The 15733-nt window shown below is 40.6% G+C and overlaps 1 protein-coding gene across 2 annotated transcripts in view; it reads left to right on the top strand.

Annotated features, from left to right (window-relative positions):
- Positions 1–15733, top strand: part of spred2b (sprouty related EVH1 domain containing 2b) — a 43430-nt gene that overhangs the window by 24197 nt on the left and 3500 nt on the right. For both annotated transcript variants that reach the window (XM_053679579.1, XM_053679580.1), the window contains exons 2-5: positions 8237–8414; positions 8569–8737; positions 9397–9461; positions 14484–14645. In XM_053679579.1, the coding sequence (XP_053535554.1) occupies positions 8237–8414; positions 8569–8737; positions 9397–9461; positions 14484–14645 (574 nt within the window). The remainder of the gene's footprint in view (positions 1–8236; positions 8415–8568; positions 8738–9396; positions 9462–14483; positions 14646–15733) is intronic.

Genomic DNA, 15733 nt, shown 5'->3' with positions numbered 1-15733 from the left:
TTTATTTGGTGCTACCTGCAAACTAGGCAATGTCCATTACAGGGTCATCTGTCTTTCTTTGTGCCTTTCTCTGCAGCTGTTTATCTGACTTTATATATGTCTGTACTGTCTGTCTGCGTATTTGACTACTGGCTAATAGGTTTCAGCATTTTACTACAGAGTAAAAAAAAGTAATAGAGAAGTGTGTTGATAATGAAATGTATTTTATTTAATAATTGCATTTTTATTTTGTTATTGAAATGTATTTTTATTTAATTGCATTGACATGAAAACTTGTTGAAAAAGTATAATGAAAAGCGGCAGATATTATTTATTCCACTGGGACTTAATTGCAAGTCTTTTAGCATTAATTAGAATGACCTTTTGTTTATGCATTACCAGCAAAATGTGTTAATATAATACAGAAATGAGATGTGGCTGTTGAGGCTGCATCTGGCACATAGGCATTTAATTATAGTATATTCTTAAGTTTAAGGGGGGAAAATCTTCACAGATAAAGGTGTTCATGCGGTAAAAGACAAAGTGATCAGGTGTCGAGGATCAGAGGGGATAGGTGCTCACCCTTTTATCCTGGTACAACAAAAAAAAAAAAAATTATGTTTTGACTCTAGAAAATAACATCATATGAATCGCACAATAATAAGAGCTATTATATTCCAGCAACACTTATGAAAGTAATTGAAAAGAAAGTTATTTATTGCCTAACTGCAATGTGCTATTTTGTTGTTGTGTTTGTCCTTGATTGCCTTCAAGCCCATTCTCTCTTTGGCAATAAACAGACTACACACTACACATTTGGGTAACAGGACATACTTGTATGCATACTTGCAAACTAGTCGCTTTTCAGTGAAATTCGCCATTTTGAATCAAAATATGTAATTTACGTGAACCGTGTAGATCCAAAGAGGGTTTTTTTTCGGTGGGGGGGTGGGGGGGTAGGGTAGAAACTGGAAGCACAATAAGGGCCCGTTCGTTTGTTCTTTTATTAAATGTAGACACGCTCATACTGTGGGACGGGTCATGTGACAAGAACCAACCAATCAGCTTCACCCTTTTGTCCAGTCTGAAATAGGCTTTGAATCTCTCGGAACGGTTGGATTAGTTGGTGAAATTCTCCGTGTTTTCTACGTGAATGAAGGGTGGGGTGCGCCCAAGCACGACGTTTTTTGTCTCTCTTCTCCATAAATAAACCTAGTAGCAGAGCTTCTGCAAGGGATTTGCGGTGCTGTAAATCCATCCTGTGCTAAAATTTCCTCCTCGTCGTGGAGAGAGCAGCTCGTGGTTGCTTAGCAACAGCAGACACCATAGGAGCGCAAGTGTTTTCTGTGCCTTTTTAGGTGCTAAATGTGAGTGGCCCCTAAAACTCACAAGAATCGGAAATCCACTAATTTCCCATACACTGGAGGGAGACCACAGACGTCACTCGTACTGTCGCGACCTTTTTCCCAATACAACATCTTTGGTGCGGCGCCTCGTGATACGGATTTCCCTAACGTTACCCCATCAAACTTTTCCCAACCTGTTGGTACGCTTGTTAGCATGTAAGCTAACGTCAGTCAGTTCAGAATGAATCAGAATACTTTTGCTTAGCTTAAGACACCCACTGCATCCGTATTTCTGTCTGATTTTAACGTCTGTCATTATCGAAAGTTACTAGGGGAATTAAAACGAACACGTAATGAAAAAGACCCACTGTGTTTTAATGAGTGATCGTGTTAACCATAGTTACATGTTAACATGATCAGTGTTTGCTAATGTATTCAATTTAGAGATATAAAATTATGAAACCTTTTTTTCTTCAGCTTTATACTTCAAAGTCGCGAAACAACAATTGGGTTTTTAATATTTGTGTATGAGCTTCACCTTGGTCATATATACTGATCTATATATCCATCCATCCATCTTCTATACCGCTTATCCTTCAGGGTTGCGGGGAACCTGGAGCCTATCCCAGGGAGTATCGGGCACAAGGCGGGGTACACCCTGTATGGGACGCCAATCCATCACAGGGCACACTCACACACGCATTCACACAGCCATTTATACACTACAGACACTTTGACATGCCAATCAGCCTACCATGCATGTCCTTGGACTTGGGGAGGAAACCGGAGTACCCGGAGGAAACCCCCACAGCACGAGGAGAACATGCAGATATATAACATGTCACCTTTTTCACCTCTTCTGAGTTTGCAGGTCTGTGTATGGATTGTGATAATGGCAGATGCAGCCTTGTTCCAGTCTGCTTCCCTCAAACATGATAGAATATACTTTAATAAAGGATTAATTATGTAAAGAATGGTATTAAACACAGTGTACTGTCCTTATATCACCCGATGCGTTATGTAACGATAATTTAATGGCCGGAAACTTGATTATTTTAAACAAGATCCTATAATGAATTGTGGCTGTGTTTGTGACTTCCATTGAGATTTTACTCAAGATTACACTCCACCAAGATTGTTAAACACAGTATTTAATATAAATAAATATTTAGCTGAAGACAAAGGGGTTTGAAGGCTAAAGAATGTTAAATAATGCATTATAGTTTGCATCAATGCTTGTGAAGTGATGGATAAAATGTTATGTACAGTGCTGTGAAAAAGTATTTGTCCCATCTGGATTTCTTCTGTTTTTGTGTATATCTCATACTAAATAGTTTTAGATCTTCAAATGAAATGCAACATAATATGCAAACCTGAGTAAACACAAGGCAACCTGAGTGTAGACACAATACATTTTTTTTTTTTTTTTTTAAAGTTATCCAACACCTAACAGCCATATGAAAAACTAATTGCCCCCTTAAACTTAAAATCTGGTTGTGCCACCTTGAGCAACAATAACTGTAACCAAACACTTCCAATAACTGGACATCAGTTGGATCTTGCGCTCCAGTTGCGCTTGAGTTTCAATTTACGGACTGAAGACTGGACAGCCTTCTTTAGGATATTCTAGTAGGTTTGGTTTAAGGTTTGAGGATCATTGTGTGTTTTGGCAAAATTCAGTTGAGCCATAATTAGCAGTGGTTTTCACCTCACCACCCTTCGATGGATGCCATTTTTTCCCAGTGTCTTTCTGATAGTGGAGTCATGAACTGTAACCTTCATTGATGCAAGAGAGGCCTGTAGGTCCTCTGATGTTGTCCTTGGGTTCTTTTGTGACTTCCTGGATGAGTAATTGCTGCGCTCTTGGAGCAATTTTGAAAGGTCAGCCACATTTGGTTTGCTATTGTGCCAAGGTTCATTACTGTGCCCGTTTTTCCATTTGGAGATAATGACTCTTGCTGTGATTCTTTGGAGCCTTTGAAATAGCTTTGTAACCCTTCCCAGACTGATGTATTTCAATCACTTTATTCCTCATCATTTCTGGAAATTTGGCATAGCGTGTTACTGGGTAAGACCTTTTAACGAACTCCATGCTATTGAAAAAGTTCTATTTAAGTGTAGATTTGATTGAACAGCGTTTGCAGTAATCAGGCCTGGTTGCGTCTACTCCAGCTGAACCCCATTATGAATGCAGTTTCACAGATTTGGGGAATTGGTAACTATGGGGGCAAATAAATTTACACACTGGCCCAGTTGATGTTGGATAAATTTTATTTTTGTTTTTGCTTCAATAAATAACATGTATCTTTTATTAAAACTGTATTTTGTGTTTACTCCAGTTGCCTTTGTTCTATCTTAGATTTTGTTTTAATTTCTGGAACAATTTTGTATGAGTGATAAAAACACAAAAACAGAAGAAATCAAAAAAATACTTTTCATAGCACTGTATTTGGCAAGAGGTCAAATGCACTTAGCTCAAGCCTGCTGCATGCTCACTCCTTGGTAGTGCCCTGTCAGTGGACACCCAGCAGTGGGTGAGGGGGTGATTGCTCCAGAACAGAAGATGAAAAAGAAAAGCGGAAAGAGAGGTGTTTTTGTGAATTTCTACATCACAGATGGGACCGATGACTCACTTGGACACACACACACACACACACACGTGTGTTTGTGTGTATATATCTCTCGTTGAAATTTCTCTCTGTTGGCTGCATTTGTGACAGTGACAAGTGTGCCAAGTTCTGTCGTGTGTCTATTTCAGTAAGGTTTAATTTAATAGATTAGCATTCACTTTGGGTTGCAAACAGGACTGATTGAGTTGTCCTCAAAAAAAACATACTTTATATTTTATTATAAAGAAACAGAATTAGCCTAGCAAATTCTTTATCTCTCTCGTAGCTACAGCATAATTGCATTGGATGAGCTTGATGTGGCTGTGAAAGACAGAGGATGGTACATTTCAGTAGTTTCATATTGTACTTTCCCAACAGGTGTTTTGCCAAATTGCTTGTATTGCCTCCTATAGTAGAGCTGTATTGCATGTGTGACAGCAAAGCACTGGTGCCAGCCTGATTAAAATGTTGTCATTTTTCTTTTCTCTGCCTTTAGTGAGCGTGAGTGGGTAGGTATTTCTGTGAGTGGGTGTATCAAGCACAGTCACACTTCTCACACAGACAGATAAGAGAGACAGGGTTATGTTAGCAGTGCTTCTATAAATCCATTGCTTCTCAGTACTCACCATATCCCAAGTTCCAGGAAGGCAATACTGATGTTTCCATGACAAACTTTGGAGGTGGCATATACTTCCTCTGACCAGCTCTCTGCCCTTCACTAAGGGGATACTTTCTCCAGAGTTGCTGATGCGGGACAGCTCTGTTCTCTCCTGCTATAATATTTTGCACATACTGCTCTCCTCTTTCCATTAACGGAGTGCTGGATCAGATTCATATAACTAGTAAACCTTTTGCATAACCAAATGCTGTGGTTTTTTAAAATTTATTTATTATTTATTTATTTTTTATTGCTTGCAGTAACTTAAGATTAGACACTGGCTCTAAATCCAGCCTTAGCTAACAAACACCCTCAGTAAAAATGATCTAATACATGTATCTAACTTTAATGTCCAACTCAATATTTAAAGAACATTTTCTTCTTATCATCACTCAGAGCAGAAAAAAAAAAACATTTTAAAGAAGCAGTATGGACTGGTGCCTGAACTGCAGGTTTCCTGAACCTTATTGTAATCTGCTGTCTACTTGCTCTACATCACCATCCCTGCAATTCAAAGACATGACTGGTCTTACTCTTGAGAGCTGTTAGGGTCAATTCCACCTGGTAGTGGTCTGTCACACCTAAGGGATATATGGACATGGGACACAGACCTTAATTAAATAACATCTATAATATTATTCACCAATTAAATAATAACTAACTATTTATTATATGAGAAATTGTCTAACAAAAACTGAGTGGTGGATTCTGGGTAAATAAACTGCAAAATTGTCCATAGAGTCCTGCTAGCTTTTGGCAGCGGTGTTAGGGATTTAAAAGTAATGAATATTATTTTCACCATCATTACGTTCACAATCATATATAGTCTACATAACATACATAAGTGGTTATTGATTTAATGCCATTATTGTAACTTATTGGTCACTAGCATGCATCTTGTGTGCTAAGATCCACATCCACTTTCAGCTCATTTTGCAGACTTTTATTTATGACACTGTATTTTCGGAGCTGATGGTATCATGATTTTGTTTTTATACCTGTGAGATTTTCAGTGATTTTCAGTTTTCTTTTTGTGGAAGGCTTCTTCAGAAGACTGAATGTACTGACTCTGTAGCATTCTCACAAAACACACAAACTATACACTCGTTGAACACTTTATTAGGAACACCATACTAATACTGGTTAGGGCCTCTTTTTGCTCTCAAAACAACCTCAATTCTTTGTGGCATGGATTCCACAAGATTTTGGAAACATTCCTTTGAGATTCTGATGAACTGACATGATTCCATTACATAATTCCTGCAGATTTTTCAGGGGCGCTTTTATGTTGTGACACTCCTATTCTAGCACATCCCAAAGTGTTCTATTGGCTTCAGATCCGGAGACTAGGAAGCCCACTGAATAATACTGAGCTCATTTGTCATGTTCATGAAACCAGTTTGAGACGACTTTTGCTTTGTGACATGGTGCGTTATCATGCTGGAAGAAGCCATTAAAAGATGGATAAAATTGTGGCCATGAAAGGATGCACATGGTCAACAGCAGTACTCAAGTAGGCTGTGGCATTCAAGCAATGATTTGTTGGTATTAACTGGACAAGAGGATGCCAAGAAAACATTACCCCACAACTACAACTACCTCCACCAGCCTGGACTGTTGACACAAGGCAGATTGAGTCCATGGATTAACGCTGTTGGTGCCAAATTCTGACCCAACCATCTGTGTGCCTCAGCAGAAATTGAGATTCATCAGACCAGGCTATGTTTTGGTGTGCCCTCTGCAGCCTCAACTTTCTGTTCTTGGCTGACAGAAGTGGAACGTGATGTGGTCTTCTGCTGTTGTAGCCCATTCGCCTCAAGGTTTGATGTGTTGTGCATTCTGAGATACTTTTCTGCTCAACACAATTATACAGAGTGGTTATCAGAGTTACTGTACCCTTTCTGGTTTCAGCTCAAACCAGTCTGGCCATTCTCCATTGACCTCTTTCATCAACTAGGCATTTCCATCCACAGAACTGCTGTTCACTGGAGTTTTTTCTTTATTACACCATTCTGAGTAAACTCTAGAGACTTTTGTGTGTGAAAATCCCAGGAGATCAGCAGTTATAGAAATACTCAAACCAGCCTGTCTGGCACCAACAATCATGCCATGGTCAAAATCACAGAGATCAAATTTTTCCCTGTTCTGATGGTGGATGTGAATGTTACCCAAAGCTGCTGGCCCACATCTACGTGATTGCACTGCTGCCACACGACTGGCTACACTTACTTGACTTTTTAAAAGACTGATCATTGATCATTCTGAGTCATCCCTAAGTGAGTCAGTAGAATTCAGACAAGCTTACCTCCTTCCCATCACTTCTCCCTCTCTTTCTCTGTCTCTCCTTCACTTTCTCTCCCCTCTCTCACTCTAGTTAATTATTGAACACATTGATTTAGATTACCATATAAGACTGACTCTTGGCTTGCTAAGCATTACAAAGGAAGAATAGGAGAGAAGATTCGCTGAGCTGTTTGCATTGCTAAGTTGAGTGAATTTAAAATTAAACTGCACCCAAGATTTTTGACTAGTTCCTGTGCAAATATGTCAAGGGAGCTATTTTCTTCCTTCTGTGTTATTGTCTCATAGCCACAAGTAGCATTTCCACTCACTGAGTTTGTATAGTTGCTCTCAAACTGACATGCTGTCTGTTGGTACTTGATTGCCTCATTGGTATGTGCGACATAACACAGTTGCTCTGTTTTGTTTTGTGCAAAGTTCTGGATGAATACAAGTGGGTGCAGAGTTTGTCCTGCTCGCACGCTCTGGGAGAGTAATATCCCATTCCAACTCTCTCCATCTAGTAGAAAGTCACAGTGAAATGGATTTGCATTATATTGCATTATAATTATTATTTCCTAAAGAGGAATTTTTGATAACGATTTACATTAGTTAACATTTAATAAACCATGAACATCAGAATTAAGTAATGTTGACAAGTCTACATTTATTAATTCATGTATGTGTAAATTTGAAGGAAATGTACCTGCATTGACTGTTTACTCAATCCATGACTAAATATCAAGTTCACATAAATGATCAAAACTTAAATTACAGCATATTCCTTACTTAATGAACATACTTTTCAGCCTCAGTTCTGAAGTTTGACATTTAACAACCTCAGACACATTCATTAAGGTTCATGTTGCTTCATATTGGTCATTGTGGGCTTAATTTTACTTATTGATGGTATGAACATACAAGTGTTAGTTACTTTGTTAAGTTATGGTGTATTAATGCTAAAGTACATGCTTTGTCCATGTTAATTTAAGTGCTAAATATAGTTGCGGGAACTTTAATCAAAAGCAGTAACAATTTTTCTGTGTTTCATTACTGAAGTTCTGTGGTAAAGTATCTATAAGATTAGACCAAAAGCCTTTGGTTACTGTTGGTACTATTTATTAAAGACCTATCTGTCTGTCTCTCTCTCTCTCTCTCTCTCTCTTTTATTTATTTATATATATATATATATATATATATATATATATATATATATATATATATATGTATATATATGTGTGTGTGTGTGTGTGTATTATATGTGTGTGTGTATATGTGTGTATATATATATATATACATACATACACACACACACACATAATACACACACATATAAATTATTATTATTTTTTTTCTTCTCTCAGTGACAGTTACATCGTACGCGTCAAAGCGGTGGTAATGACCCGAGATGACTCGAGTGGGGGTTGGTTAGCACAGGAGGGTGGAGGGCTCAGCCGAGTCGGTGTCTGCAAGGTGGCACCCGCTGAGCTGAGTGGCCACAGTGACTTCCTCATCCATGGAGAGCGCCTCAAAGACAAGCAGGTACAAACCTGAGCTCCACTGTTGCTACCTGCAAAGTTTCATTTCCATTGCCCTCTGTAGTGTAACTCGTGTTTTGCAATTTGCTACATTATTATTATAGTGCTAACATGCTGGTAGGATGTTGGTGATGGGTGTTGTTTGTTTTGTCTGCCAGGTGGTCCTGGAATGTTTTGTGAGGAAAGATCTTATCTACACCAAGGCCACTCCCACATTTCATCACTGGAAGGTTGACAACAAAAAGTGTGGCCTCACGTTCCAGAGTCCTGCTGACGCCCGTGCTTTTGACCGAGGGGTACGGAAAGCCCTGGAGGACATAACAGAAGGTAGTGTGGTGAGAGTAGAAACGCCATTCTTAACTTTCTAAGGACAGCAGGTTTCACTGTAATGTACAGAAGTGGTGAGGCTAAGTTTTTGTTGCTACTACTACACACCCACCTTAACTAATCACACGTTAACTGTGAAGCAGACGTGTTTGAAAGGATGAGGAGGGACAGCATTAAGTATCAGACCAGGGTCTGATAGTGAATGTTTCATACAATCAGTTCTGTATTGCTTCCATTCCAAATTGCTTCTTTACTTCCAACCACACTACTGAGTGTGACCTGACTACTGAATCCTAACAGGCATGTGGAGGAGCTAAATGCTAACCAGCTACAAAAAGTACACAAGCTGCATGTTGACAGAGTAAATGTGTTACAGGAGTCAGAGATGAGCTCTACACTGGAATGGCCTCTCAGCATTAGATTTCATACTTCAGCCAGAAGTCACATGATCAGTTGTGTCTGTCTCTCTCTTTCTTTCTCTCTCTCAGTTTGTCCCTTTGTGTGCATTCTCTCTTCCGCTGTCTTTCCATCCCCCACCCTCACTTACTACCTCTAACAGACAGGATATGTGAGGTTCTGTCCGGTCATGCCTCGTGTGTGTGTGTGTGTGTGTGTGTGTGTGTGTGTGTGTGTGTGTGTGTGTGTGTGTGGTATTTTAGGTTCCACAACTTCCTCCTCAACACTCCAGAATGAAGCTGAACTAGGAGATGACGATGTTTTCACAGTAAGCCACTTTTACCTCTCAAACACGTACAGTTTGCCAGTTCCAATATGAAAACATCCTTTGTCCTGCTCATGTTTTTAAAAAGAGTTCAACAATATGAAGGCATTCCGCTGTAATTTGCTAATATGTTTTAATCAGATTGTTTGTGTGTGCTTTAAGTGAACCAGAGAGCTTGCAATGTTAACTTTAACATTCTCACCCACATAGGTCACACAAGTCCATTTCCCTCCAGCTGTTTAAAAAAAAGATCCCAGAATCCCAGAAAAGGCCAGGTCCTTGTGATATTTTTACCCCACAGAGGCTGCAGCGGGAGAGGTGGCCCTTTGTTTCAGTGGAGATGCTGGGATGGTAGTGGGACACGGCAGGTTTTCTGTAGTTTCTGGTTTTGCTTTGTCCCCCCCCCCCCCCCCCCCCCCAGAACTCGCTTTTCTGTCCCCGTCTCTTTTTTGGTGCACACAGACGAGGAACAGCAGGCAGGGTCAGGAGGTGACTTCCTGCTCCCCTCTGTAAAACTATCATTAGCAGCTGTCTTCTAGCTAACTGCCATCCTGATTTACTGCAGCCCAGGATAGGGGGAGAGTGAGATGGAGGGTGCAAAGGAAACCTCATGGCTCCTCTTTCCCTTGCTGTTTGTCTCACTTTTGAGCCAAAACGAGTCAATGGCTCAGCCAGGCACCCCAAACTTTAAGGGAAACTCAAGCCACAGTCCTTTCTTTTTCCAGGAATTTATGCATTCAGTACAATTCTCTTCAATCGGAACCATGTGGTTTGGGATGGGGGTAGGCAGTTATTGCAATATGCTCAAATCACTTGCAATTTTGTATCAGATTTATAAAGATGCTTTTTTTTGTTGTTGCTGTAATCAGGGAGCAGATGATGGTCTGTAGCAGGTCTGCATCGAGCTGCATTGGTGCTGCTCATGACCTTTCCAAATATTGCTGTTGGAAAATGCTGTTCCAGATTTACAGCTCCAAAAGACTGTGTGTGGGGGGTTGGGGGGGTGGTCCTGGGTGTGCATTCCTCCCAAATTATTTCTCTTGAGCTAACCTATACTTAACCCCAGACTATTTAGTTCATTCAGAACAAGGCAGAGGAGTCATTCAAAGACTGTTGAACTGCTTCCAGTTAACAGGGTGTGTCACATGAAAAAACACACACACACACACACACACATTGTAGAAGGTCTTGCCACCCACACTGGAATAACAATGGCCTTGAGAATTGATTATGTATTGTATTTTCTTAGAAGCAGACTATAGGTCCTTCATTCTTTTAGCCCGTGTAACCTGTGTGCTTAGCTAGGGTGGGGGCGTGTACACGTGCCTCGCATGGTTCTGTTGCATCAGCCATAACATTCACGTGCCATGCAGGAGAAACAGAGTGAAAAGCCCAACACTGCATGAGTCACCTACAGTGCACTCAGCGGTTGAGCAAGCCGATCCACCTCACATACTCTTTACAACTCCTCTCTTTCAAAAAAAAAAAAGTGTGACAGGTCAGTCCTGTAGAATCAACATTGTCACACACAAAGGTGGTGCTTAAAGATGTTTGGTGAATGGTACATTGTGTTAGTTTGGTGTATAGGACAGACAAGTGTTTTTATCATGATCCACGCTTTGTAACACTGAATAGTCAGTCTGAAACTTAGCTTGGTGGTGTGACAGTATAGAGAGCTAATATGCCACAGAAAGATCAGCACAATATTCAACCACAATAAAAACATGTTAACTTTCATTTTTAAGGTTTTCACCTAGGGTTGGGGTTCACATGTTCTTATGCTTGTGTTGAATTGAGGTGTGTGTGGGTTATATATGCAAATTCCATTGCAGCACAGAGTGATTCAAGTTGGGTTGGTAAACACACATGACTGTTTGAGAAAAGGGCTGTGTCTTTGACTCTGGCTGCCTGTTGACTGGGGTAAAGGGGTGGGGAAGGGGGAGGGTGTGATTGACAATTTCCTGTGCTACAGCAGCAAAGCCCAGGCGAGAGAAGGGCCTCACTGTTTAGGGAGCTCACAGCCAGGGCCCTGGAGAACACACAAAGGAAGTTGGATATGAAGGACTAACAGTCCTGGAGAGAGGGAGTAGAAAAGAGAATCAGTGCTTTAAAAAAAAAATATTTGAAGAACCCCCCCCCGTGTTGGTCATCTAGCTTTTTGGTGATGGCACTCAGGACAAATCATGCTAGAGAAGCAGGACCATGTACATGTAACTTTAGTTAAATGCTTTTTAATCTGAGTGGTTTGAGACTTAAGTGAAACATTTTGTTTTCGAGAACAGGAATAAAAAGCTATATGGATGACTGCCGTTTTCCAGAATTTCATAGCCTCAGATTCCTTTTTGAGGCATCAGTTGGAATGGATGTTTTCTTTTTCTTTCTCTACTCCTTTAAGTGTCTCTGGTGTGGTCTTATTTTACAAAGTGTTTTGCCCCTACTATGCCTTGGTGATGGTGCTTATGTTGGTCAGAGTTTAGATGCTGTAGTCTGGTGTGGTTTGGTTTCGCAGGGTTAGCTGCTCTGACTCAGACTCTTAGACTTAATGAAGGGAGGCTAATTTGTGAAATTACTCAAAAGTCTGCAGTCCCCCAAACATGTTTGCCTCCACCCAACTCTGTCACCCCCTCTCGCTGTCCTCCCCCACTGCGCCACTGATTGTGAATAATTAAGACTGCTGTATTTGCTGTGCTTGCTATGAAGGTGGGCCTTTGAATTGGAGTCAAGCCACATGTGCCTTTTGAAGTCCCTCTTTATCTCAACCACACCACTAACTTGAGAGCCCTTTGATAACATGACTGATTTTTTAAAAAAAAGAGTTAAGTGTTTTGGTTAAATTTGCAGCATCTGCTCTACCTCGGTCCTCTCTCCCCTACTTTTTGTTCCCACTCAGTTTTGAGCTCTCCATCCTCTCCCTCTTGGGCCAGGAGCTTGGGTCTGGCGCTTTCAGGCCTGCCTTGTAAACATTCGAAAGGGTCTGTGTTTTCAATTATCTCTAGCAGGCCTGGTCCAGCTATCCTTCTAAGCATATTTTTAAATCATGTTGGCTCAGGCTCTTGGCAGTGCTGTGAGGGATGCCTGTATTATTTTTGGCCCACAGTTCTGAGGGTTTTATGTGAACATGGAGGGGAAGCATGGACCAGGCCGGCTTGGTCGAGGCTTTGGGTTGAAACCTGGAGAGAGAGAGCCCAGTATAAATGCTCTTGTTCATATTCAGACACACAAGGAAAAAGGAAAAGTTCAGTTTGAGTGGCACATCAGCAAACCTTTCTCTTGTACTGAACTGATATTATTTTAAACCTGCTGTCTGTGAACTTTTCATGTGAGTCGATCTTAAAAAAGGGAAACTACAAAGCCCCTTTCACTGGCTACAGTTTTGTGAGCAGTTACATTTTCCCAGTGCTCAGGTCTATGTGCATGTAGGCTGATTAACAATATACTTCATTAATACCTCACCAATATTTTACTCAAGTCTAAATATTTGTGTAGGAGTGCATTTGGCTGTATGCAGTGTTCAGGAAGCTGTGTTTGAGCACACAGACGCTTCACCTGGCAAGTGGTGGTTTTGGAGGCGGTAGTGGTGGACGCAAGCAATGAAGCCGCACATCCAGAATCTCAGCCAGTAATCATTGGGGCTGTGTCTCATCCGGCCAGTCTGTCTATCCGCCTGCCTTTCTGTTTGTCTGCTTGTCTGTCTCTCCACAGGCAGCTGGCTGTCTGCACCACTCTTATGTTTTGTGTCTTGCAAGCATGCTGAAGTTTTCATTGGAGAGCAGCCTGGGAGAAAAAGGGCTGCATTGCTGTTCACATGTTGGATGCAGGACCTGTGGCCAGGCTGAAAACTGAGGGAGGAAATGAGGGAGGGAGAGGCCCATGTCCATTCACTCTCAGACAGGTTGAAACAGGACTGTGTATCTGGGGCCTCTCTTTTACTCCACCTGGCAGTGTGGCTGTTGCGTTGCTGCACAAATCCAGCCTCACTTCCCTTCTGCTTGACTTCATACATACATACATACACACACACTTGAGTGTGCACAGTAACACAGAGTCATGTGAAAGAATAAGTACACCCCATGAAAATAGTTTATTTATTTATTTATTTATTTATTTATTTTATTTTTGTTTGTTTGTTTATTTAACATATTTGGACAAGTTAACATTTAATTCCCTTTGAAACAGTGTCTATTAATAAAGGTGATACAGTCTACTACAAAATTTTGTGTCATTTGATAGTGTATTACCTTTATTAACAGACACTGTTTCAAAGAGTATCAAACGTTTGCTTGTCCAAATATGTTTAAAAAAAAAAACAATTGGAACAGAACAATTTCCATGTTGTGTACTTATTTTTTCACATGACTGTGCATTGTGTTACAACACATGCCTTCATTTTTCAGGAAGCTGACTGGGCAAAGTATGCATAATTAGTAATTTTTTCTCTGGGTCATGATTTAGTGTAATCACTTTATGTGGTCACGTTAATGGGGCTCTTGAAAGTTAATTAGTTTCGGAGGCCCTTTTTCCTCCTTCAATAAAAGAGCTGCCTATAGTAAGTATTTGCCTCCAAAGATCTCTGCCTGGTGATGTCATCGGCTAGAGCTCTGGGTTTCGTGTGTGATGGCCAAAAATTGAGCAGCCTGTATTCATTTAGAGCTTCTCCAATAACAGGGAGACTTCAGAGAAGTTTCTACAAATCTTGTGGCCTAAGGGCTTTTTTTTTTGTAAATTGCATGCTGAAGTTGAACCACGTCTGTTTCATTACAATGACGTGTGTTTGTGTAGTGTATTGTGAATAGCTACAGAACAGTGTAGCCCATGAAATCATGGAAAACTGCACTTATACTGCACAGCACCTGCCTATTTGGTGTCTTATCTTGCCTTGGAACACTGGACCACACATCCTCCTTGTCCTCCTCACACTGCTTTGCTTTCTGTATTTACACCTCACCCTTTACTTTGCTCTAAACTTAGCTGATAATTAAGCTGTATTTTTGAATGGACCTTTCCTCCACCCCTTCTGTGCCACAGACCGCCACTGACAGCTCATCCAACTCATCCCAGAAAAAGGAGCAGAGCATGCAACCACTGACCACCTCCACCTTCTATGAACCACACCAGCATCACCATCACTACATTCTGGGTCACTTCCATGAGCAGTACAGGACCTCAGAGCGCTACTTTCTGGACCAGGTGGGTGACAGCACTAAGACAAAAAAACGTAATAAAAACACATCTGGCAAATGGACATGGTGGTGTTTTAGACAGATTAGGTATGCTACTGGTACACATTTGACTTGGTTTTTATCTAAGACACATATCAAGTTCTAAAAGTAGTCAAAGAGAACCTAATTAAACAAATTAGACAAAAATATTATACTTGGTCATTTATTTATTAAGGAAAATGATCCAATATTTCATATGTGAGTGGCAAAAGTATGTGAACCTCTAGGTTTAGCAGTTACTTTGAAGGTGAGATTTGAGTAAAGTGTTTTCAGTCAATCAGATGACAATCGGGTGCGAGTGAGTACAAACATGTTTATGGAAGTGTATCATTGCATGAACAAAGGAGATTTTTGACCTCAGAACAAGAGATGCTCAGGCTGGAAAAGGTTGCAAAACCATCTCTAAATAGTTTGGACTCCACCAATCCACAGTCAGACAGATTGTGTAGAAATAGAGGAACTTCAAGACTATTGTTACCCTCCACAGGAGTGATCAACCAACAAAGATCACTCCAAGAGGAAGATTTGTAATAGTCTGTGAGGTCACAAAGGAACCCTGGGTAACTTCTAAGCAACTAAAGGCCTCTCCCATATTACATACATACATACAGGGTTGCAAGGAGAAAGCCTCTGCTTTCCAAAAAGAACATTGCTGCCAGTCTGCATTTGCTAAAGATCACTTGGACAAGCATATTGGAAAAATGTTTTGTGATAGATGAGACCAGAATATAACTTTTTGGTCTAAATGAGAAGCATTATGTTTGGAGAAAGGAAAACCCTGCATCCCAACAGAAGAACCTCTGGGTTTGGGCCTGTTTTGCTGCATCTGGTCCAGGATGGCTTGCCATCATTGATGGAACAATGAATTCTGAATTATATCAGCAAATTCTAAAAGAAAATGTCAGAACATCTGTCCGTGAACTGAATTTCAAGAGAAAGTGGGTCATGTAGCAAGGCAAGGACCCTAAGCACACAAGTCATTCTACCAAAGAATGGTTACAGAAGAATAAAGTTAATGTTTTGGAATGTCCAAATCAAAGTCCTGACCTTAATCAA

Source organism: Ictalurus punctatus, chromosome 3 (genome assembly GCF_001660625.3).
Source record: "Ictalurus punctatus breed USDA103 chromosome 3, Coco_2.0, whole genome shotgun sequence".
NCBI classification, from domain to species: domain Eukaryota; kingdom Metazoa; phylum Chordata; class Actinopteri; order Siluriformes; family Ictaluridae; genus Ictalurus; species Ictalurus punctatus.
This window is presented reverse-complemented; position numbering and strand designations above follow the sequence as displayed.